Source organism: Oncorhynchus mykiss, chromosome 5 (assembly GCF_013265735.2).
Source record: "Oncorhynchus mykiss isolate Arlee chromosome 5, USDA_OmykA_1.1, whole genome shotgun sequence".
Lineage (NCBI taxonomy): Eukaryota > Metazoa > Chordata > Actinopteri > Salmoniformes > Salmonidae > Oncorhynchus > Oncorhynchus mykiss.
In genome coordinates, this window is record NC_048569.1 from 59,067,922 (window position 1) to 59,093,029 (window position 25,108).

The 25,108-nt window shown below is 43.5% G+C and overlaps 1 protein-coding gene across 4 annotated transcripts in view; it reads right to left on the reverse strand.

Annotated features, from left to right (window-relative positions):
• Positions 1–25,108, reverse strand: part of atp13a3 (ATPase 13A3) — a 59,986-nt gene that overhangs the window by 12,802 nt on the left and 22,076 nt on the right. For all 4 annotated transcript variants that reach the window (XM_036977977.1, XM_021603569.2, XM_036977976.1 and 1 more), the window contains exons 3-9: positions 10,375–10,459; positions 9,006–9,179; positions 4,153–4,332; positions 3,894–3,964; positions 2,264–2,347; positions 1,741–1,810; positions 326–460 (exon numbers count right to left, since the gene is read on the reverse strand). In XM_036977977.1, the coding sequence (XP_036833872.1) occupies positions 326–460; positions 1,741–1,810; positions 2,264–2,347; positions 3,894–3,964; positions 4,153–4,332; positions 9,006–9,179; positions 10,375–10,425 (765 nt within the window). In that variant the 5' untranslated portion in view covers positions 10,426–10,459. The remainder of the gene's footprint in view (positions 1–325; positions 461–1,740; positions 1,811–2,263; positions 2,348–3,893; positions 3,965–4,152; positions 4,333–9,005; positions 9,180–10,374; positions 10,460–25,108) is intronic.

Consider the following 25,108-nt stretch of genomic DNA (forward strand, 5'->3'; position numbering starts at 1 on the left):
ACCGGCAGAAGTCTCCACCCCTCCTCTTCCATCTCCCTACCTATGCGGTGTGATTGTAAGGGGGTGAACCCAGGGCCTCGGGGGCAGCAGACCATACAGAGATGGGCCCTTTCATGCAGGCCTGAATGGTTCTGGGATTAGAGTGGGGAGGGGGCTATTGCAGTTAACTCTGGCTTAGTCCAGCTTTGTTGAGCTCAGGCTGGATCAGCAAGGCCCCAGATTCACCTTTAACTTTTGATTATTTCATAAATGTTGTAAAAATGAAGGAAGTAAGAGGAGGAGTTGAGAAAGACAAAGAAGGGAACGTGAGGGGGGGCAGACGTACCTTTTTAATGGTGTACAGAGAGGTAGCTATGGATATGACCGACATGAAGACGATGGCTACGGCGTAGTAGTAGTACTCGTCGGCGCTCCACAGGATCACACTGAAGAGCTGGAAGATGTAGAAAGGGTTGAGGACCTGCAGGGGGGAGGAGACCGGGGGACAGGTAGTTCAGCCAACTTCTTCAAAACAACAAGCTGCAACAAAAGACATCAATTTGGACATACTACTAGAATAATGACTGATTAAGCCAGACTTAACCAGTCATGGTTTGGCGTAAGTGTGAAGATGGTATAAATGAACGCCAAATATCCCTTTGATTGACACATATGGTTCAATGTGTTTCTTATACAGAGCGCACAACAGAGACAGAGAGCGAGATGGAGACTGTCGCAGAGAGAGTGAGGTCAGAAAGAGCGAGAGAGACATCAGAGAGATAGAAAGACAATAAGGAGCTGAGAGGAACTGCGGAGGTGGAAAATGCTGTTTGTACTGCCATTGTTGGCCCTGTTCACTCATTAGACTAAAGACAACCTCCCTGCAACAACTGAGAATCATTATGTCCGGTTATTTAAAAAAAAACATTTTTCTTTTTTTAAAGCTGTTGGCTTCCATTCAACAAAATGTAATCATTAGAATGCCACGCACAGCTCTTGGATATGATTCTCATTATTTGGATCACACTGTTGCAGGAGAGCTGTAAATGTAAAACTTGCAGTGTATTTGAGGTTTAAAAGTGCTTCTGACGTTTGTCATTTCAGACTTGATTTTCCCTTTTGAAAAATGTAACAACCGCTACAAAAATGTCCATTAATTAAAATTCACATAATAAATTCACATTTCCTGTTGCTGAAGGATTATTTTCCAGCTGTAGCAAACACGCTAAAATTAAGATCCTACATCTATCAGGATCACAGATAAAATAGCTATTGATTTTCATATGCAGCTTTGGATGTAAATTATTAGTAAGTTGTCTGTATGTCCTTTGGGTGGTGGACCATTCTTGATACACACTGAAAACTTTTGAGCGGGAAAAACCCAGCAGCGTTGCAGTTCTTAAAACACTCAGGCACTTAATTTTTTGTCTTGCCCACTCACCCTCTAAATTGCACACAGACACAATCCATGTCTCAATTGTCTCAAGGCTTAAAAACCCTTCATGTCGTCTCCCCTTCATCTACACTGATTGAAGTGAATTTAACAGGTGATATCAATAAGGGAGAGTAGCTTTCACCTGGTCAGTATGTCAGTCATGGAAAGAGCAGGTGTTCCTAATGTTTTGTACACTCACTGTAGGCTAATGATATCAATTACTTCTCAGAGACAGTAAAAAAGGAACCATGGCAAGAACATCAAGCATTCTTTAAGTAAAGGACATGAATACCTTATTCCCATTTAAACCCCAAAACCTCTCCTACCTCTTTGATTAGCAGCTTGAAAACTGAAGGCACTTTCACTGCAATTTCATTCACTCCGAAAAACAGTCTCCTGTGGGAAAGAATGAGACAGTGTTTGAACTGTAAATGTTGAACCCAACAGCTCATTCCACTTTATAACAAACCGTTGTAAAGGGTTGTAATAAAACCCTTGATAAGGTGCCGACACTGACAGTGCTGCATTAAGTAGGTCAGAGTCACACTCTCAACACACACTAGACGCTGGGTATGTGATACACAGGGAGCATTAGGCCAGTCCTGAGCAGACTGACAGCAGGGCTATTATCAGGTGTTTTCAGGGCTTTGTTAGGTGACTGGGCTATTAGATGTCCGGTCGTCTAAGGCGACAAGAGATGCTGCTGTGGCCGGCAGTTGTGAAGTCTGGGGGATGGGGGTGGTGAATCTACCATAGGAAAGGGCAAACCTCTGGGTTATTCAATAAGCTGCAGTAGTAGCTGTAGTCCGGAGTCCAGTCGAGGGTAAAGTGCAATGAAATAGTCTCTACCTGTACTCCTGCTGGTTGCTGGTGAGCCCCGTGCTGTGCTCTGAGTGGATGTTGGAACAGGTCACCTCCAGGTCTTCCAAGCCCCTGTGGTGTGTGTGCAGGCATGCGTGAAAGAGGGGAAACCAGAAACCTCCACTGGAACACATTTGCTTGGATACACACACATAAAAATTGAAATATCACATTTACCTAAGTATTTAGACCCTTTACTCAGTCCTTTGTTGAAGCACCTTTGGCAGCGATTACAGCCTCAAGTCTTCTTGGGTCTGATGCTACAAGCTTGGCACACCTGTATTTGGGGAATTTCTCCCATTCTTCTCTGCAGATCCTCTCAAGCGCTGTCAGGTTGGATGGGGAGCATTGCGGCACAGCTATTTTCAGGTCTCTCCAGAGATGTTTGATTGGGTTCAATTCTGGGCTCTTGCTGGGCCACTCAAGGACATTGAGACTTTTCCCAAAGCCACTCCTGTGTTGTCTTGGATGTGTGCTTAGGGTCGTTGTCCTGTTGGAAGGTGAACCTTAGGACCTCAGACTGGGGCAGAAGGCTCTGGAGCAAGTTTTCATCAAGGATCTCTCTCTGTACTTTGCTCCATTCATCTTTCCTTCGATCCTGACACGTCTCCCAGTCCCTGCCGCTGAAAAACATCCCCACAGCACGATGCTGCCCCCAACATGCTTCACCATAGGGATGGTGCCAGGTTTCCTCCAGACGTGATGCTTTGCTTTCAGGCCAAAGAGTTCAATCTTGGTTTTATCAAACCAGAGAATCTTGTTTCTCATGGTCTGAGAGTTCTTTAGGTGCCTTTTGGCAAACTCCAAGTAGGCTGTCATGTGCCTTTTACTGAGGAGTGTCTTCCATCTGGCCACTAGCATAAAGGCCTGTTTGGTGGAGTGCTGCAGAGATGGTTGTCCTTCTGGAAGGTTCTCCCATCTCCACAGAGGAATTCTGGAGTTCTGTCAGAGTGACCATCAGGTTCTTGGTCACCACCCTGACCAAGGTCCTTCTTCCCCGATTGTTCAGTTTGGTGGTTCCAAACTTCTTCCATTTAAGAATGATGAGGCCACTGTGTTCTTGGGGACCTTCAATGCTGCAGAAATGTTATGGTTCCCTTCCCCAGATCTGTGCCTCGACACAATCCTGTCTCGGAGCTCTACGGACAATTCCTTCAAATTCATAGCTTGGTTTTTGCTCTGACATGCACAGTCAACTGTGGGACAGGTGTGTGCCTTTCCAGATCATGTCCAATCAATCAAAATCTACCACAGGTGGACTCCAATCAAGTTGTAGGAACATCTCAAGGATGATCAATGGAAACAGGATGCACCTGAGCTCAATTTCAAGTCTCATAGCAAAGGGTCTGAATACTTATGTAAATAAGATTATATATATATATATATATATAATCTTATATACTACATTTGTAAAAAAAATTCTAAAAACCTGTTTTCGCTTTGTCATGGGGTATTGTGTGTAGATTGATGAGATGTACGCATTTAATCTATTTTAGAATAAGGCTGTAACGTAACAAAATGTGGAAAAATTGGAGGCATCTGAATCCTTTTGAATGCACTGTAACTTCAAAAAATTTCCAGGTCACTGAATATAATTATGGTTCGTTAAATTGCTTACGTTAACACCTCAAAATTCTGGACCTCGTCATTCCAGTAGTACTTTGTGCTATGGAGTGTAAAATAGCGAATCTGAAATGAGAAGGAAAAAAAAAAAAGAATAACACAATGTTATCAACAGAAGGCAGAAACTTTTTTGGTGCACCCCCCCAATTGACCATGAAAGTTTATATTTTTGTGACTGTGTGAGAGAAAGACAGGTAAAATAAGTAAAAAGACCATCCATGTATGTTACTGTGTGTGCCATCACGTGTTATTACCTGAGTGGGCTGGTACTCTGCGTACTTCCTGTTGAACTCCTGGGTGGGGCTGTTCGAGGAGTGGGGGGAGTGTCCGTTGGCCATGGGGGGAGTGGTCTGGGTCTCCAGGCTGTCAAAGGGGTTCCTCCCGGGGGCCAGCATCACACGCACCTTGGCTAGGAACCAGCGCTTAAACTCATCCTGAGAACACACACACACACAATCAGCGGTGACAGGTTGTCTTGTATTCCCATTACTTAAGTGAAGCAAAAATAAAGCCTTTGTATGTGAACAGCGTCAGATTCATTGATGGAGAGTCTGATGCATTATCCTGGTTTTGTATTTTTCTATCCACTATGCTCATTGACGGGACATTCCAATTTACCATGATAATTATTCATCACAATAGAAATATAATCCCCGGTACAATATCAACTGCACTGCTGCACTTATAGTCTGTCGGGCCCCTGCGTAAAATTTCCTGATGACCCGCTGCCCTGTAATCCCAAACTCTTAAACTAACTCCCAAATCCTTTCAAATAAAAGGTATATAATGAGTCAAATAAGCACTAGGTTAAAACATAGGCAACAAACGTAAGCTGGTAGACACACCAGTGAGGTGTAAACTACACCTCCACGCTTGGATGTGGTTGCATCATTGCGAGCTACAAATTATACCTGGTCACTTCACTCAAAACATTATATTTTTGGGGTTTTGGTTTCAAGTTGCCCAAAGTCAATTAGCCTGTGCTATTTGTTCAACAAAAAAAAAGATAAGCAAATTAATCTCTCCTGAACAAAATAAATCTGCAATTCCGGAGCCCTATCTTGACAGCAAAATTGTAGCAACAATAGCCTAATTGGCAACCCAAATACATGCCAATCACTGGTTTGCACGTCAAAATATATTTATCATGCATTCCTGCTTCGACATAACTACGTATTTCTTTAATCATACCATCGCAATAGCACTGAAAATGACCCTAAAACATTACTCCAAATGTTTTCTATTGCGTGACGCCGTAACAAAATCATGGGCTGGTGCCACCAACTGAAAATGTTAGTGGCAGTGGCACCAGTGCCAAAAGGGGAAAAAGTTAGTCTGAAACCATACTGTTAAAAAAAAAATACAGTACAGGTAACTGCCAAAGAAAAGGAAATACCAACATAAAAAGTGTCTTAATAGGGCTCATTGGGGCACCACGAGCCAGAACAACTTCAATGCACCATGGCATAGATTCTACAAGTGTCTGGAACTTTATTCGAGGGATGCAACACCATTCTTCCACGAGAAATTCCATCATTTGGTGTTTTGTTGGTGGTGGTTGGAAAAATCGGTCTCAGGCGCCTCTCCAGATTCTCCCATAAGTGTTCAATTGGGTTGAGATCTGGTGATGGCCATGGCATATGGTTTACATCGGTTCATGCTCATCAAACCATTCAGTAATCAAACCTGCCTTGTGGATGGGGACATTGTCATCCTATGAGGGAATAGCCAAGATAATGGCCTGCTCCGAATTGTTATACATGTTCCTAAGCATGACGGGATATAATTGTTATTGAACTCAGGAACCATACCGGTGTGGAAGCACCTGATTTCAATATACTGTACATCCCTCATTTACTCAAATGGCTCAATTGTGTTGGCAGTTGCCTATATATGGATAACATGGGTTCATTGTAGGCTAGCATTGCATGTTAAAGAGAAAGCAAGTGCCATGATCCCACAGGAAATAGGACTATGGGAGTTTGTTATGCTCCGGCGTTGAGAATATGGGCATTATAGTCTATCCAGAGACCAAAAAGCTGAACAGATGAGTCATTCCACAAAATGAGTGCCTTTTCATATTTTAAGTACAAATTGTGCACCAATATTGAATTTTAAAAGCCTGTTACATTCAATATAGACCACACGGACAATTCAATAAAATCAGATTTTTATATGAATAAAGTCTTGCTAGTGCCAAAATTCAGCATGTCCCTCATTTTAAGGTCAACCCTGTTACATGAACTGAACTCTCGTTTTAACATATTGAAAATAATGCCTTTTATTAAAAAAAATTGCTATAAAAAAAAACTTTTAACATCTAATAGTCAAATCATAGTGTAAAAGCAGGTGAGCTGATTCTACTACACTGCTCAAAAAAATAAAGGGAACACTAAAATAGCACATCTTAGATCTGAATGAATGAAATATTCTTATTAAATACTTTTTTCTTTACATAGTTCAATGTGCTGACAACAAAATCACAAAAATTATCAATGGAAATCAAATTTATCAACCTATGGAGGTCTGGATTTGTAGTCACACTCAAAATTAAAGTGGAAAACCACACTACAGGCTGATCCAACTTTGATGTAATGTCCTTAAAACAAGTCAAAATGAGGCTCAGTAGTGTGTGTGGCCTCCACGTGCCTGTATGACCTCCCTACAACGCCTGGGCATGCTCCTGATGAGGTGGCGGATGGTCTCCTGAGCGATCTCCTCCCAGACCTGGACTAAAGCATCCGCCAACTCCTGGACAGTCTGTGGTGCAACGTGGCGTTGGTGGATGGAGCGAGACATGATGTCCCAGATGTGCTCAATTGGATTCAGGTCTGGGGAACAGGCGGGCCAGTCCATAGCATCAATGCCTTCCTCTTGCGGGAACTGCTGACACACTCCAGCCACATGAGGTCTAGCATTGTCTTGCATTAGGAGGAAACCAGGGCCAACCGCACCAGCATATGGTCTCACAAGGGGTCTGAGGATCTCATCTCGGTACCTAATGGCAGTCAGGCTACCTCTGGTGAGCACATGGAGGGCTGTGCGGCCCCCTAAAGAAATGCCACCCCACACCATGACTGACCCACCGCCAAACCGGTCATGCTGGAGGATGTTGCAGGCAGCAGACCGTTCTCCACGACGTCTCCAGACTCTGTCACGTCTGTCACGTGCTCAGTGTGAACTTGCTTTCATCTGTGAAGAGCACAGGGCGCCAGTGGCGAATTTGCCAATCTTGGTGTTCTCTGGCAAATGCCAAACGTCCTGCACGGTGTTGGGCTGTAAGCACAACCCCCACCTGTGGACGTCGGGCCCTCATACCACCCTCATGTAGTCTGTTTCTGACCGTTTGAGCAGACACATGCACATTTGTGGCCTGCTGGAGGTCATTTTGCAGGGCTCTGGCAGTGCTCCTCCTGCTCCTCCTTGCACAAAGGCAGAGGTAGCGGTCCTGCTGCTGGGTTGCTGCCCTCCTACGGCCTCCTCCACGTCTCCTGATGTAATGGCCTGTCTCCTGGTAGCGCCTCCATGCTCTGGACACTACGCTGACAGACACAGCAAACCTTCTTGCCACAGCTCACATTGATCCTGGATGAGCTGCACTACCTGAGCCACTTGTGTGGGTTGTAGACTCCGTCTCATGCTACCACTAGAGTGAAAGCACCGCCAGCATTCAAAAGTGACCAAAACATCAGCAAGGAAGCATAAGAACTGAGAAGTGGTCTGTGGTCACCACCTGCAGAACCACTCCTTTATTGGGGGTGTCTTGCTAATTGCCTATAATTTCCACCTGTTGTCTATTCCAGTTGCACAACAGCATGTGAAATTTATTGTCAATCAGTGTTGCTTCCTAAGTGGACAGTTTGATTTCACAGAAGTGTGATTGACTTGGAGTTACATTGTGTTGTTTAAGTGTTCCCTTTATTTTTTTGAGCAGTGTATTTTTGGCCATTTTCTGGTGTTTTGTAACGGAAAACTGAGTGGGTCAAGTATAACAGGTCATCCTTGTTACCCATAGATAGATTACATTTAATTGCCCCTCCCTGTTGTACACAAGTTTCCACTTGCCCTGTCACAAGGGGATTGATGGTTGTTACGGTCAACCCTGTTACGGTCAACCCTGTTACTTTATTTGGCACTTAGAGGCATTCCAGAGGATGAAAACATTGTTCTTTTTTAACCCGCCCGTTTTGGAACAAATGTGTCAATGTATGTCTCGTACATGCATAATAAACCATCTATCTTTTAGACCTTGTTTAATTTCGCTATCAATAGGCTCCATTTCTCTGGAAACCAAGCAGAAAATTAAATTAGCTAAACATGCCATTTTAGCCAGACAAATACATTAGAAGACAATTCTCAAACCGATCAGAAACACTATGCTCACAACCTGTATCTCAATGGTGTATTTAGTTAGAAATTTTGAATATATTGAACAATAAACTAAGGTTTTTACCAGGCGCGATACGACACCACACATATAGCATGTAACATACTAGTTCGTACAACAAGGAATTAGCCAGCAATGTTGACTGGCAGGTGGAATGATGTCCAATGATGTTGCAAGTTTAAAAGAGTTTGTGGGGTGAGCCCAAGCATGTGCATGTCTTTGTGCACAGTTGCAGGGGCTTGACAGCAATTACGTGATAACATAGTTCACAACTTTCAGGGACCCCATTTGGCTCTTGGTTGCTGCTTTCAGAACTACTAAAACTACACAAAAATAATTAGAGCCATTATTTAACCTCGAGTTGGGGAAAAAAACATGTTTTTTATTAAGTTGAACATTTGCTCTTTATGACAGAATCTTAAAATTACCCCCCCCAAATAAACACCATGTTACACATCTCAAAGGGTACTGAATTAGTGAAACGACTCAGATACACATTTTTTATTTACAGGATTTGGGAATTGCATTATCTAGAACGATTAATTTCCAATGATTTACCACATGTAAGCGTGGGGTACTGCTAGTGACTTAATGTTTGAATAAGAAAACACTTAAGGCCTAATATATTTATTTTTTAACTACAAATTGGTGGCTGAAAATAAAATAGTTACTGAAATATCCAGAATGGTTTCTGCCATAGTAACGAGGACAATGACTTACAGTGGATTGGAGCAGCACCACTTCGGCCTCTCTGACAGTGGTCCGGCTACAGGTGGCCTTCACACACCATTCTGGCATCCAGTAGAGCAGCAGCAGAAGGAAGCCCCCCGTACAGAGCACCCAAAAACCCACCACCGCCACACGCCACCGACACACACGGTACCCCTGGAGCTCCTAGAGGGGGCCATGGAGGGGAGAGAGGACAGTTAAAATTGTAGTTCATATTACTGTTGCACGGTATACCAAAACTGTACTTTTTCGGTACTTCTACCAAATGTGTGTCACGTCATATACGGATTGAGAGGATCAAGTCTGTTTTGTAATTTGTCTGAATCTTCAAGGGGGCAGTAGCTAGCCAGGCTGTGTTTGCGTCAGAGTGTGTGAGTGAGAGAGCGATGGAGAGACAGCGAGCGAGAGAGCGATGGAGAGACAGCGAGCGAGAGAGCGATGGCGAGACAGCGAAAGAGTAAGAGACGGAGAGAGGAAGCATGTGAGCGATGTGGGAGAGGTAGCGTGTGAGCAAGAGCAACAGAGCGAGAGAGAGCAACCAAATGAGAGGGACAGAGCGAGCGAGATTGAGACGCACAGTTGGACAACTGAATTAAATTATAAACTAAAATAGCCTGGACCGGACAGAGTTGGAATACTCTCCAACATGCTGTCCTACTCGAGTTGGCCAAATGTAGTCCTACTGTATGACATTGGGTTTGCCATATGACTCTGGGTTTACTTCTGCCAGTCCCTACAGGCTCAGACAGCCGGTTGACCTGAGAGTGGAGCCTGAGTGGTGTAGCTGTGACAGTGTGAGAGAGCAAGAGACACTTCAGCTCCACTATACAAGTCAAGTTACTTTGCCATAAGCGTCGCGTCAATGTGACACTACCTGCTACACAGAGTGTGATGTTTTGACAGCAGAGGGGAAGTGTGTATTCTATTTTCCTACTGTACCATATTCATCGATTACGCTGAAGTACAATAGCTTTGGTCCAGTTTATCGCAAGTATTCATTAAAACTTTTGTTTACATTGTGAAAATAGTCAATGTAGCTAGCTAGAGATTCTGCTAGCTAGTAGTTCTTGGAGGCCATATGCAACCAAAATCAACTATTTGTCATTACTTTAATTCAGCCATCGAGAATTGAACATTGGAGATTCTTGAGTTGGACACTGCCATTGGACGTGACGCAATGTGAGCGCAACACCGGCAGTATAGCGGCTTTCAATGATTTCAAAGGAAGCATTCCCTCAATGGCTGAAGGCAATGCCGGACGCCCGATGGCTGTAGTGTAGCAGGGCCGTGCGAGTGAGTGAAGGAAAGGGGGGGGGGGGAGAAACAAGGTAGAAAGAGGTAATAAAATGAGGGAACACACCATCTCATCCTCCTCATCCTTGTTCACGATCTTCAGGTCTTCTTTCTCCATTCTGCAGATGAGTCACCAAGCCCACTGAGCACCGCTTCATTGAAACAAGAGCACAATGACACCACTACATGAGAACGTGAGTCTACCCCCAGTACGAAGGCATGAGTATATCTCAGAGTGGGTGTCCAACCCAGTGCATACCAGAACATGACTCAACCACACTGAACCTTCAAGTGAGACCAATGAGATCAACCACACCACCTGTGCAGTGACTGAAACCAGAGCCATAAACGCACAGTTGGACAACTGAATGAATGATTAACTAGAAGAGACTGGACATTACATTACATTACATTACAATGCATTCACACGTTCAACAGCACACTGTATGCCCTCAAGCCTATACTCCACTACTACCACATACAGTGGGGAGAACAAGTATTTGATAACCTGCAAAATCGGCAGTGTTTCCTACTTACAAAGCATGTAGAGGTCTGTCATTTTTATCATAGGTACACTTCAACTGTGAGAGACGGAATCTAAAACAAAAATCCAGAAAATCACATTGTATGATTTTTAAGTAATTAATTTGCATTTTATTGCATGACATAAGTATTTGATACATCAGAAAAGCAGAACTTAATATTTGGTACAGAAACCTTTGTTTGCAATTACAGAGATCATACGTTTCCTGTAGTTCTTGACCAGGTTTGCACACACTGCAGCAGAGATTTTGGCCCACTCCTCCATTCAGACCTTCTCCAGATCCTTCAGGTTTCGGGGCTGTCGCTGGGCAATACGGACTTTCAGCTCCCTCCAAAGATTTTCTATTGGGTTCAGGTCTGGAGACTGGCTATGCCACTCCAGGACCTTGAGATGCTTCTTACGGAGCCACTCCTTAGTTGCCCTGGCTGTGTGTTTCGGGTCGTTGTCATGCTGGAAGACCCAGCCACGACCCATCTTCAATGCTCTTACTGAGGGAAGGAGGTTGTTGGCCAAGATCTCGCAATACATGGCCCCATCCATCCTCCCCTCAATAAGGTGCAGTCGTCCTGTCCCCTTTGCAGAAAAGCATCCCCAAAGAATGATGTTTCCACCTCCATGCTTAATGTTTGGGATGGTGTTCTTGGGGTTGTACTCATCCTCCTTCCTCCAAACACGGTGAATGGAGTTTAGACCAAAAAGCTCTATTTTTGTCTCATCAGACCACATGACCTTCTCCCATTCCTCCTCTGGATCATCTAGATGGTCATTGGCAAACTTCAGACGGGCCTGGACATGCGCTGGCTTGAGCAGGGGGACCTTGCGTGCGCTGCAGGATTTTAATCCATGACAGCCTAATGTGTTACTAATGGTTTTCTTTGAGACTGTGGTCCCAGCTTTCTTCAGGTCATTGACCAAGTCCTGCCGTGTAGTTCTGGGCTGATCCCTCACCTTCCTCATGATCATTGATGCCCCACGGGGTGAGATCTTGCATGGAGCCCCAGACTGAGGGTGATTGACCATCTTTAACTTCTTCCATTTTCTAATAATTGCGCCAACAGTTGTTGCCTTCTCACCAAGCTGCTTGCCTATTGTCCTGTGGCTCATCTGAGCCTTGTGCAGGTCTACAATTTTATCCCTGATGTCCTTACACAGCTCTCTGGTCTTCGCCATTGTGGAGAGGTTGGAGTCTGTTTGATTGAGTGTGTGGACAGGTGTCTTTTATACAGGTAACAAGTTCAAACAGGTGCAGTTAATACAGGTAATGAGTGGAGAACAGGAGGGCTTCTTAAAGAAAAACTAACAGGTCTGTGAGAGCCAGAATTCTTACTGGTTGGTAGGTGATCAAATACTTATGTCATGCAATAAAATGCAAATTAATTACTTAAAATTTATTTTCTGGATTTTTTTTTAGATTCCATCTCACAGTGTACCTATGATAAAAATTACAGACCTCTACATGCTTTGTAAGTAGGAAAACCTGCAAAATCGGCAGTGTACCAAATACTTGTTCTCCCCACTGCATCTACAGTACAAAATCCATGTGTACTTGTGTGTATAGTGCGTATGTTATCGTGGGTGTGTATGCATGTGTCTGTGCCTATCTTTGTATTGGTTCACAGTTCCCGCTGTTCTATAAGGTGTATTTTTCAGTTTTTTTAAATCAAATTTTCCTGCTTCATGTGGAATTGAGTTTCATGTAGTCATGGCTCTATGTAGTACTGTGCGCCTCCCATCGTCTGTGGACTGTGAAGAAACCTCGTGGCATGTCTTGTGGGTTATGCATGGGTGTCTGATTCAACATGTGCATTCAACATGTTCAACACCTCTCACAAATACAAGTAGTGATGAAGTCATTCTCCTCTCCACTTTGACGTGCATATTATTAATGTTAACTGTGTACATCCAAGGGCCGGCCGTGCTGCCCTGTTCGGAGCCATTTGCAATTTTCCTATGTCCCTTTTTGTGGAACCTGACCACACTAATGAACACTAGTCCAGGTGTGACAAAACTAGGGCCTGTAGGACCTGCCTTGTTGATAGTGCTGTGAAGAAGGTAGAGTAGCACATTATTATGGACAGACTTCTCCCCATGTTCTGACCATGACAGTTTACAATCCAGGGTTACTCCAAGCAGTTTAGTCTCCTCAACTTGTTCCATTTCCACAATATTTATAACAGAATTAGTTGAGAAATATTTAGGACTAACATCCCAAAACTTTGGTTTTCCTAGATATGGCTACTATATTGTGATAACTACATGCAATGGATATGGATACTTCTTTCAAGCTAATTTCTGCAGCATTATTAAAGATGTGATCAATACATGCTATTTATAACTACCCTGACTGATAACCAGAACAAGGTTGGAGGCACTGGTTACATTTTGAAGCTTTTGAGTGGGCAGCTGGATGAAAGCCAGTCAATATTTAAAAATCACCCAGAAGAAAATATACCTCTGTTGATATCACATACATTATCAAGCATTTCACACATTATCCAGATACTGATTGTTAGCACTTGGTGGTCTATAGCAGCTTACCTCACAAATGGGCTTTAGGTGAGGCAGATGAACCTGAAGGCATATTACTACTACAGTTTTTAAAACATGAGATCGTCTAAGATTTACAGGAATGTGGTTCTGAATATAAACAGCAACATGTCCAATGGCATTTCTGTCTTTTATGTAAATGTTATAACATTTTGTTGATACCGCTGTATAAAAAGGTATTATTTAAGTGAGTTTCAGAGATAGTCAGAATATGAATGTCATCGGTTATTAGCAAATTATTGATTTCATGAACCTTGTTTCTTAAGCTACATATGTTAACATGGGCAATTTTGAGCACTTGTCTAGGATGCTTACTTGTTTTCACTGTTTTACTGGGAAGCTTAGCAGAAGTAGATATGCTCATGTTATTTATCTTAGTGCAGGGTGAGCTGCACAGTGTCTTCCTACTAGGGCACACCGCCTCAGTGCTAACAGTATACATCTGGTTCATAGGCACATGATTGCTGCATACAATAGCTGTAGGATCAACAGATACATTAAGTTACTTACATTGTGTCTACCAACGCCCGTGGTTTAATGTACATTTGAGGAAGCATTATGACAACTCAGCGTCACAATGGTAGGGATTAACTGAGCTGGGTTTGGGTCATTGATAAGTCACTGTCTCAACGCAGCCTTATAATGCTGTGAAAGGATCCTTCTATTAAACAGTGTTTTGTTTCCAAAAAGGTAGCGAAATTGTCAAAACCCATTGTAAGTTACATGCATTAAAGTAAGTAGCCCTACAGTATGACATTGGGTTTGCCATATGACTCTAGGTTTGCCTCTGCAGGTCCCTACAGGATCAGACAGCCGGGTGACCGGAGAACACCTGAAACAAAGCATGAGTGGTGCAGCTGTGACAACCGGTATGGAACACTCCCACAGACAGTGACAAGCTCCTTTCCCAACAGCTGGCCATCCCTGGAGGACAGCTGAGAGGGAGAAAGAAGAGTCATGGGGGGTATTGAGTAACACCCATCTGATGACTCAGGACTCAGTGGGAGTGTGTGTCTGTGTGTGTGTTCTGCAATGACCTTTTTGAGAGGAACCTGACCTCTCTGTACAAAAGAGGAAAGGGTTTGAAGGGGAATGTCAGGGTCGAAAAGGCAGTTGGAATCAACCAGTACAGCCAAAGCTGAAAGAGAATCAAAGATGCAGCAAGAGACGCTACAGAACTTCAACATGCATCTGGCTAAAAAACAAGCATCCATTCAATCAACAAATGTGTAGCGTCTACAGCAACAGTCTGTTTCAAAACAATTAGCTAAACTCCTAAGGGCCAGATTACTCTCAACGTTATGGACATAAAGTGACACCGTAATGGAATGCAATCATAACTTCCAACATCAGCACCATATCAGCCCCAAACTGAACCCCCCCCCCCCCCAAATAAACCATGGAATGTTATTTACTGTGTCATCGCTGCAATTTCCCAAGGGGCTTGGGAGAGGCGAAGGTGGAGTCATGCGTCCTCCGAAACATGGCCTGCCCAACCGCGCTCCTTAACACCCGCAGGCTTAACCAGGAAACCAGCCGCACCAATATGTCGGAGGAAACACCGTTCTAATGGCGACCGGGGTCAGCCCGCAGGCACCCGGCCTGCTAAAAGGAGTCGCTAGAGCACAATGAGCTCAACCTGCCAAACGCTCCTCTAACCCGGACGACGCTGGGCCAATTGTGTGCTGTCCTATGGGGCTCCTGGCCATGGCCGGTTGTGGCACAGCCCGGGAAATGAACCCGGTCTTTAGTAACGCCTTAGACTGCTGCGCCACACGGGAGGCCCTAACCCATGGAATGTTTTCTCATATCCTGACAACATGATAGGGACGGTCCCCAGAGTCACACTACGGAAGGCTTGGAATTCCAACCAGATTCCATGATGCCCACCAGAGCATGATGGCAGCAGGTTGAATGCCTCATTGTCGCATTGTGCCAGGGGCACTAGGCGTCAATGAAAATAACAAATACCTTTAATAAAACATTTTTAAAAATTATAGCAGGCCTGGGTGACCCGGAGGGAGGTCCATCCTCTCTTTGTACATGTGCCGGTTGTGTGGTACTGGTTTTCCAGATTTAGCTGGGCTCACTGCTGAGGTCTGGGGCTATGGTAGGAAACAGGCTGGCCCATGCATGTCTGCGATTAGATGCAGCAGGGGGGATAACACACGCGTTTAAACATCCACCCCCAACAAAAACAACAGGTTGGCTTTAGCCATCGCTGGGCTGGTGTCAGATATCATGCTGGAGAGAATCGCAATAAATTAATGTACAGTATATCTGTAGCGGGGGGGGCTGTGCGCACAGACAGACAGCACTCAAGGACAAAAAGCTCTAATGCTCAGTCGCTTTTACAGGATTAGACTTGTCATTGAAAACAGAGAAGCTTTATGGCCATCAATGTTGCCAGTGGTTATTATAATCATCAAAGCCTCAACTTTTATTAGGTGCGTCCTCTTTACACACACCAAATATTTGACTGCAGCAACATATTTTCCCCCTCATGTAGGTCGTGCCCCATTGAAGTGCACTACAAACAGCAGGTGCCTTCTGCTTCCACATATGGAGTGGGGGTATATCGCCATGGTACAGACTACAGAAACCATTCCTACCCCAACAAGGCCTCTGAGCAGACACTTTGCCTGTGATCTCAGGGGACTGGCTTTTCTCTAGGCCCAAAGGTGGAGAAAAAAAAGGATGCATGAGGGAGGCAGGCCGGCCAGCAGCGATATAGAGGGGCTTTTGGCAGGACATTGTTGTAACAACAATGGAGCGACAAGGGAAAAGAGATTGAGAGAGAGACGCAGAGAAAGAGCAGTGTGAAAGGGGAGAGAGGGAGAAAAGAAGGGGACTCAGCAGCAGGGCTAACCCTGGCTGGCTGTCAGGGCCGGCGCTGGGTTGGGCCACCCCGCTGCCGCGCTCCCCTGCACTATGCCACTGGCCCCCGGCCCTGATCTTATCTGCCCACAGCACTCAGCCCTTTCTTTCCCTGGCACACAGCAGGATATTTAGCTTGGGACCAAGCCCTTCCTACTATTTTACAGCAGGTCAGGAGTCCAGGGAGGGCGACGGGCCGCTGTGCAGGCCACCCTATGGTGTGTGGAAATGACATGGGCAGTGTATTAAAGACAAACAGACAGTTCATAACAGTCCCAGACAGTGTATACAGAACACCAATGTGGGACTTTTGAGGCCATTCATTATTAAAACATTGCTGGATGGTTGGCACTGAAGTCGATGCAAAAACTGAGGTAATTTAAGGCATCATCATCATCCATTGATTTTGTCACCATAAAAAATAAAAATATTACCAGACATATAATGTGGGGATTATTCATGTCGATACAGAACAGATACATCCATTTCATCTATATTTTAGCACTAATAAAACAGAGGCGTGACTACGGTCTAACCAACCCAACACATTTATGGGGCAGCAGGTAGGTGGTTAGAGCGTTGGGCCAGTAACCGAAAGGTATGATCGAATCCCTGAGCTGACAAGGTAAAAATATGTCGTTCTGCCCCTGAACAAGGCAGTTAACCCACTGTTCCTAGGCTGTCATTGTAAATAAGAATTTGTTCTTAACTGACTTGCCTAGTTAAATAAAAGGTAAAATAAAATCTCTGCTGTGACTAAAACATCAACACCTCACCTTTTAAGTTCAGCTAAAGAGGAATAGAGCAGTTAATGTTTCTTTGGCATGTTTGGTAAACATTGTGCCTTCAGAATGTATTCATACACTGACTTATTCCACATTTTGGTGTGCTCCGCCAATTAATTAACACATAAAATCGTCAACCAAAGTCATTTCTCTTCCTTCCAGGCCTTTTCTTCTCTTGACTTTATATTGCGATTGGCAACTTTCATAAATTAGGTGCATTACTGCCACTGACCTCATTTGTCTTTCAGTCACCCACTTGGGTATAACCAATGAACAGATGGCACGTGGGTACCTGCTTCTATAAACCAATGAGGAGATGGGAGAGGCAGGACTTGCAGCGCCATCTGCGTCAGAAATAGAACTGAACTATTTTAGCCCATGGCAACGCAGACGCTAGTTGGCACGCACGAGCAGTGTGGGTACAATAATTGAACAACATAGATTCCTACATTTATTTTTCAACGCTTGCGAACATGAAGCGAGCTGTGTAGTCAGCCTGTTACTCTCCTGAAGTTGCCGGTAATATGCCAAACAAGGAGTCGGCACAATTTATCTTACCATTTCTACCGATCTGTGTGCCAGTTAAATTTTTCATATGCACATTTTTGTGAAACCGTTTTATTTAATTCAAAATAACTTCTTCATATCTCAAAATCATTGTCATGTGGTTAATCAAAATTCTATCAAAATCTAAATGAAAATGATAAACCTAAAAACTATGTAAAAGGCCAACAAATAAAAACATTGCAGCCTGCAGATTGAAAATAACCTGATCAAAATAAATATCCTAGAAATCACATTGGCTACTCGTAACATTGCAAAAATCAGAAACTTTCTGTCCAAAAATGCAGAAAAATTAATCCATGCTTTTGTCACTTCTAGGTTAGACTACTGCAATGCTCTACTTTCCGGCTACCCGGATAAAGCACTAAATAAACTTCAGTTAGTGCCAAATATGGCTGCTAGAATCCTGACTAGAACCCAAAAAATGTATCATATTACTCCAGTGCTAGCCTCCCTACACTGGCTTCCTGTTAAGGCAAGGGCTGATTTCAAGGTTTTACTGGTAACCTACAAAGCATTACATGGGCTTGCTCCTACCTATCTCTCTGATTTGGTTCTGCCGTACATACCTACACCTACGCTACGGTCACAAGACGCAGGCCTCCTAATTGTCCCTAGAATTTCTAAGCAAACAGCTGGAGGCAGGGCTTTCTCCTATAGAGCTCCATTTTTATGGAATGGTCTGCCTACCCATGTGAGAGACGCAAACTCGGTCTCAACCTTTAAGTCTTTAATGAAGACTCATCTCTTCAGTGGGTCATATGATTGAGTGTGGTCTGGCCCAGGAGTGTGAAGGTGAACGGAAAGGCTCTGGAGCAACGAACCGCCCTTGCGGTCTCTGCCTGGCCGGTTCCCCTCTTTCCACTGGGATTCTCTGCCTCTAACCCTATTACAGGGGCTGAGTCACTGGCTTACTAGGGCTCTTTCATACCGTCCCTAGGAGGGGTGCGTCACTTGAGTGGGTTGAGTCACTGATGTTATCTTCCTGTCTGGGTTGGCGCCCCCCCTTGGGTTGTGCTGTGGCGGAGATCTTTGTGGGCTATACTTGGCCTTGTCTCAGGATGGTAAGTTGGCGGTTGAAGATATCCCTCTAGTGGTGTGGGGGCTGTGCTTTGGCAAAGTGGGTGGGGTTATATCCTTCCTGTTTGGCCCTGTCCGGGGGTGTCCTCGGATGGGGCCACAGTGTCTCCTGACCCCTCCTGTCTCAGCCTCCAGTATTTATGCTGCAGTAGTTTGTGTGTCGGGGGGCTAGGGTCAGTTTGTTATATCTGGAGTACTTCTCCTGTCCTATCCGGTGTCCTGTGTGAATTTAAGTATGCTCTCTCTAAATCTCTCTTTCTCTCTCTCGGAGGACCATGCCTCAGGACTACCTGACATGATGACTCCTTGCTGTCCCCCGTCCACCTGGCCGTGCTGCTGCTCCAGTTTCAATGGTTCTGCCTGTAATTATTATTTTTTGACCATGCTGGTCATTTATGAACATTTGAACATCTTGGCCATGTTCTGTTATAATCTCCACCCGGCACAGCCAGAAGAGGACTGGCCACCCCACATAGCCTGGTTCCTCTCTAGGTTTCTTCCTAGGTTTTGGCCTTTCTAGGGAGTTTCTCCTAGCCACCGTGCTTCTACACCTGCATTGCTTGCCGTTTGGGGTTTTAGGCTGCGTTTCTGTACAGCACTTTGAGATATCAGCTGATGTACGAAGGGCTATATAAATACATTTGATTTGATTTGATAGCCTGTCTGCAACGAACTTGAAACATTGCATCAACTATCTACTTGGGTCTGGCCTGAAGCTTGCGCTAGCAAACCTTATATTCCCGGGTCAGTGAGCTCGGGACAGACACAGCTGTAGACTATTTGCGTAAGCGATAATAAGCAGTGCTCGACTTGGGCAGGAGCTCACCTGAGCTAAGTACCGGCACCTAATTTTCTACTGCTTGAGCTTCTGTTCCTGTTATGTAGAATATTAGCTCAAAAGTATTGTGGAGCTCCTGCACCTCAATATAAAACAATACTAGCACCCAAAATGCGTACCGGAACCTAATTCAGTCCAAGTCCAGCACTGATAAGAAGTAATCAGGTAGGCCTATTTTATGACGTTTCCACAAAAGAGCCACATCTGTGGACTAGTTGACAAAAACCATATTGGTGCTCATATAGGATACATAGTTAATTTAAATGTTTCAACATTCTCTTATACACCAATTTTTCCAGGATTTTAGAAAAACGTGGTAATACAGATATTGGCCGATAATTTGTAAAAGAACTGGGATCCCCAGATTTATAGAGGTAGGATAACTTTGGCAATTTCATCTTCAGGAACAATACCAGTTTGCATTGATTTGGGGAAGATGTACAGTGGGGCAAAAAAGTATTTAGTCAGCCACCAATTGTGCAAGTTCTCCCACTTAAAAAGATGAGGCCTGTAATTTCCATCATAGGTACACTTCAACTATGACAGACAAAATGAGAAGAAAAAAAAAAATCCAGAAAATCATAGTAGGATTTTGAATGAATGTATTTGCAAATTATGGTGGAAAAAAAGTATTTGGTCAATAACAAAAGTTTCTCAATACTTTGTTATATACCCTTTGTTGGCAATGACAGAGGTCAAACGTTTTCTGTAAGTCTTCACAAGGTTTTCACACACTGTTGCTGGTATTTTGGCCCATTCCTCCATGCAGATCTCCTCTAGAGCAGTAATGTTTTGGGGCTGTTGCTGGGCAACACGGACTTTCAACTCCCTCCAAAGATTTTCTATGGGGTTGAGATCTGGAGATCTGAAGCCACTCCTTCGTTGCCCGGGCGGTGTGTTTGGGATCATTGTCATGCTGAAAGACCCAGCCACGTTTCATCTTCAATGCCCTTGCTGATGGAAGGAGGTTTTCACTCAAAATCTCACGATACATGGCCCCATTCATTCTTTCCTTTCCTTTATACGGATCAGTCGTCCTGGTCCCTTTGCAGAAAAACAGCCCCAAAGCATGATGTTTCCACCCCCATGCTTCACAGTAGTAAAATATTTTGGGGGGAAATTTGACGTAGGCGAGTAAAATGTGTTATACTTTTTGTAAATTTGCAGAATTCAGGGGATAGGGATTTGTGACCAACTTTTCATACAACTTGAATGTTATTTTTTTAACTGAGGATTTTTTAAGACCAGTTGTAAACCAAGGTTTTCAGAATCCATCTACTGCTCTCTTATGTGGTTTAACTAAGGGAAAGCAGTGGTGAAATACAGTGTTTAAACATTTTCCCATGAAATTAACTACATTACCAAAAGTCTGTGGATACCTACTCAATCAAACAATTAATTTCAAAATCATTAATATGGAGTAGGTCCCCCCTTTGCTGCTATAACAGCCTCCACTCTTCTGGGAAGGCTTTCCACTAGATGTTGGAACATTGTAGCAGGGACTTGCTTCCATTCAGCCACAAGCGCATTAGTGAGGACATTGTCATGCTGAAACAGGAAAGGGCCTAACCCCAAATTGTTGCCACAAAGCTGGAAGCACAGAATAGTCTAGAATGTCATTGTATGCTGTAGCATTAATATTTCCCTTAACTGGAACTAAGGGGCCAAGCCAGAACCATGAAAAACAAACAGCCTTAGATCATTATTTCTCCTCCAAACTTTATAGTTGGCACCATGCATTAAGGCAGGTAGTTTCTCATGGTATCCGCCAAACCCAGGTTCATCTGTCAGACTGCCAAGATGGTTAAGCGTGATTTATCACTCCAGAGAACGCGTTTCCACTGCTCCAGAGTGCAATGGCAGCGAGCTTTACACCACTCCAGTTGACGTATGGCATTGCGCTTGGTGATCTTTAGCTTGTGTGCAGCTGCTCGGCCACGGAAACCCATTTCATGAAGCTCTAGACGAACAGTTCTTGTGCTGAAGTTGCTTTCAGAGGCAGTTTGGAACTCTGCAATGAGTGTTGCAACCGAGGACAGATGATTTTTACACGCTTCAGAGGTCCCGTTCTGTGAGCTTGTGTGGCCTAACACTTTGCAGCTAAGCCATTGCTCCTATATGTTTCCACTTCACAAGAACAGCACTTGCAGTTGATCGGGGCAGCTCTAGCGAGGCAGAAATTGACAAACTGACTTATTGGAAAGGTGGCATCCTATGACGTTGCCATGTTGAAAGTCACTGAGCTCTTCAATAGGCCATTATGCTGCCAACATGTCTATGGAAAGTGAATGGCTGTGTGCTCAATTTTATACACCTGTCAAGAAAGGGTGTGGCTGAAATAGCTGAAACCACTAATTTGAAGCAGTGTACAGATACCTTGTACAGTTGAAGGTGTAAGTTTACATAGACAAATACATTTAAACTCAGTTTTCACAATTCCTGACATTTAATCCGAGTAGAAATTCCCTGTCGTAAGTCAGTTAGGATCGCCACTTTATTTTAAGAATGTGAAATGTCAGAATAATAGTTGAGAGAATGATTTCAGGTTTTATTTATTTCTTTCATCACATTCCCAGTGGGTCAAACGTTTACATACACTCAACTAGTATTTGGTAGCATTGCCTTTTAAATAGTTTAACTTGGGTCAAACGTTTTGGGTAGCTTTCCACAAGCTTCCCACAATAAGTTGCTTGAGGTCATTGTCCATTTGGAAGACCCATATCCACAATTTTTCTGCCTCATGATGCCATCTATTTTGTGAAGTACACCTGTCTCTCCTGCAGCAAAGCACCCCCACAACATGTTGCTGCCACCCCCGTGCTTCAGGGTTGGGGTGGTGTGCTTCAGGGTTGGGATGGTGTTCTTCGGCTTGCAAGCCTCCCCCTTTTTCCTCCAAACAAAACAATGGTCATTATGGCCAAACAGTTCTATTTTTGTTTCATCAGACCAGAGGACATTTCTCTAAAAAGTATGATCTTAGTTCCCATGTGCAGTTGCAAACCGTAGTCTGGCTTTTTTATGGCCGTTTTGGAGCAGTGGCTTCTGAGCGGCCTTTCAGGTTATATCGATATAGGACTCGTTTTACTGTGGATATAGATACTTTTGTACCTGTTTCCTCCAGCATCTTCACAAAGTCCTTTGCTGTCGTTCTGGGATTGATTTGCACTTTTCGCACCAAAGTACGTTCACCTATAGGAGACAGAACGCGTCTCCTTCCTGAGCGGTATGACGGCTGTGTGGTCCCATGGTGTTTATACTTGCGTACTATTGTTTGTACAGATGAACGTGGTACCTTCAGGCATTTGGAAATTGCTCCCAAGGATGAACCAGACTTGCGAAGGTCTACAATTTTAGGTCTTGGCTGATTTCTTTGGCTTTTCCCATGATGTCAAGCAAAGAGGCACTGAGTTTGAAGGTAGGCATTGAAATGCATCCACAGGTACACCTCCAATTGACTCAAATTATGTCAATTAGCCTATCAGAAGCTTCTGAAGCCATGACTTCATTTTCTGGAATTTTCCAAGCTGTTTAAAGGCACAGTCAACTTAGTGTATGTAAACTCTGACCCACTGGAATTGTGATACAGTATAAGTGAAATAATCTCTAAACAATTGTTGGAAAAATTCTTGTGTCATGCACAAAGTTGAAAGGAGAAATATTTGCTCGTGTCTGACATGATTGATTGACGGGTGCTTTTACGGGGGTGTGCTTGTGTGAGTTCGCTGAAGTAGGCCTAGCCTGTCCGGACCATCTCTTCAATAAGAATCAAACGTTCATGTCATGATTTAATCTTATAAAAGACTTCACAATTTACATACATTTAAAAACATGGAGTGTGTGTGTGCGCACGCGCATCTCAGTTACACGTACATGTCAGTACATAAACACAACAAATAGGTCACAAGGGGGAGAGGTGTTGCTTTATTTGTTTTTGCTGTTTACTTGCGCTATATAAGATGGGAGTTCCATGCACTCATGGCCCTGTATAATACTGTACGTTTCCTTGAATTTGTTCTGAACCTGGGGACTGTGAAAAGACCCATGGTGGCATGTCCAGTGGGGTAAGTGTGTGTATCAGTGCCCACGTGTAAGTTGACTATGCAAACAATATGGAATCTCCAACACAATGTTTCTTATAAAAACAAGTGACTCAGTCTTTCCACAACTCTTAGGCAAGAGAGACTGGCATGCATAGTATTAATATTAGCCCTCTGATTACAATGAAGAGCATGACATGCCGCTCTGCTCTGGGCCAGCTTCCATGAAAGAAAACCCCCCGAGTTCTATTAGATAGCGCTGAATCCACCATATGGCTTTTCAACATCTGCCATAACACATAAGTTAACATAACAGGTTATGGTCAATAATATCAAAAGGCTGCAATGAAATCTAACAGTACAGATCCCACAATCTTCGTATTATCAATTTCTTTCAACCAATTATCAGTCATTTGTGTCTATATAAGCAGGCTGAAAGTGTTTATTTGTTTACAGAAAAGTAGTATTGTATTTGGTCAAACAATTTTTCCAACATATCGCTGAGAGCTGTAAGCAAGCTGATAGGTCTTCTGTTAGAAACAGTAAATGCCGCTTTACCACTTGAGTAGCGGAATGACTTTGGCATCCCTCAAGGCCTGAGGACAAAGACTTTCCTAAATATATGACATAAAGGAGTGGCTAGAGAGTCAGCTACCATCCTCAGTTGTCAATGCCAGGAGGTTTGTCGTTATTGGTCAATAACAATTTTTCCACCTCTCCCACACTAACTTTACAAAATTCAAACTTGCAATGCTTTCCTTCATTATTATTATTTTTTTTTTTATATACATGGCTAACTGTTTATTATTGCCCACTTTGCCAATTAAGAAATGTAAATAATTGGCAACATCATGGTTGTGATGAATAAGCCATCTGATTCAACAAAAGATGTCGAATTCATTTTTCTGCCTATAATTTCATTTAAAGTACCCCCAAAAATATGCATTCTTTATATCATTGATCTTGGACTCATAATACGGTTTCTTCTTTCTGTTGAGTTATTATAGTCACATAATTTCTCAATTTGCAGTAAGTCAGCCATGTAAACAAGTTTACAAACTGAACTGTGACCTCCCCTTGTCTCCCAGTGTGTTGGAAAGCTGACAACCAGGCTTTCCTCTAGGATTTAGCCTGTGCTTAGCTCTATTCTGTTTTTTTTTATTCTAAACTCCCTAGTCCTTGCCAATGACATACTGCAGCCACCACCATGCTTGAAAATATGAACAGTGGTACTCTGATGTGTTGTGTTGGATTTTCCCCAAACATAACGCTTTGTATTCAGGACAAAGTTAATTTCTTTACCACATTTTTTGCAGTTTTACTTTAGTGCCTTATTGCTAACAGGATGCACATTATGGAATATTTTTTATTCTGTACAGGCTTCCTTTTCACTGTAACATTTAGGTTAATATTGTGGAGTAAGTACAATGTTGTTGATCCATTCTCAGTTTGCTATTATCACAGCCATTAAACTGTTTAATGGCTGTTTGTTTTGACTGGCTGTATTGATACACCCATCAAAAGTGTAA